At 65.9% G+C, this 217-nt stretch overlaps 1 protein-coding gene across 1 annotated transcript in view; it reads right to left on the bottom strand.

Annotated features, from left to right (window-relative positions):
* The window catches only part of MAFA (v-maf avian musculoaponeurotic fibrosarcoma oncogene homolog A), an 864-nt gene extending 671 nt beyond the window's left edge, over positions 1–193 (bottom strand). The window contains exon 1 of the mRNA XM_009702250.1: positions 1–193. This exon is cut by the window's left edge and continues 671 nt beyond it. Within this exon, the coding sequence (XP_009700552.1) occupies positions 1–193 (193 nt within the window).
* Positions 194–217: the final 24 nt, after the last annotated feature.

Below are 217 nucleotides of genomic sequence, written 5' to 3'. Positions count from 1 at the left end.
AGGAAGGCACGGAGGAACAGGGGGTGCTGAGCGGGGTGGAGGAGAGGGAACCGGCGGGCAAACGGTGGCACAACCGCTCCGCCTCGGCCGGTTCTTTCTTCACCTCGAACTTCATCAGGTCGAAGTCGTTAACGTACTCGATGGCGAGGGGGCTGGTGGGCAGCTCCGCGCTCATGGCCAGCTCCGCGGCCATCTCAGTCCATGGAGGGCACCGGGG

Source organism: Cariama cristata, unplaced genomic scaffold (assembly GCF_000690535.1).
Source record: "Cariama cristata isolate BGI_N322 unplaced genomic scaffold, ASM69053v1 scaffold37356, whole genome shotgun sequence".
Taxonomy (NCBI): Eukaryota; Metazoa; Chordata; class Aves; order Cariamiformes; family Cariamidae; genus Cariama; species Cariama cristata.
The sequence above is the reverse complement of the archived record's forward strand: the minus strand, read 5'-3'. Positions and strand labels throughout refer to the sequence as shown.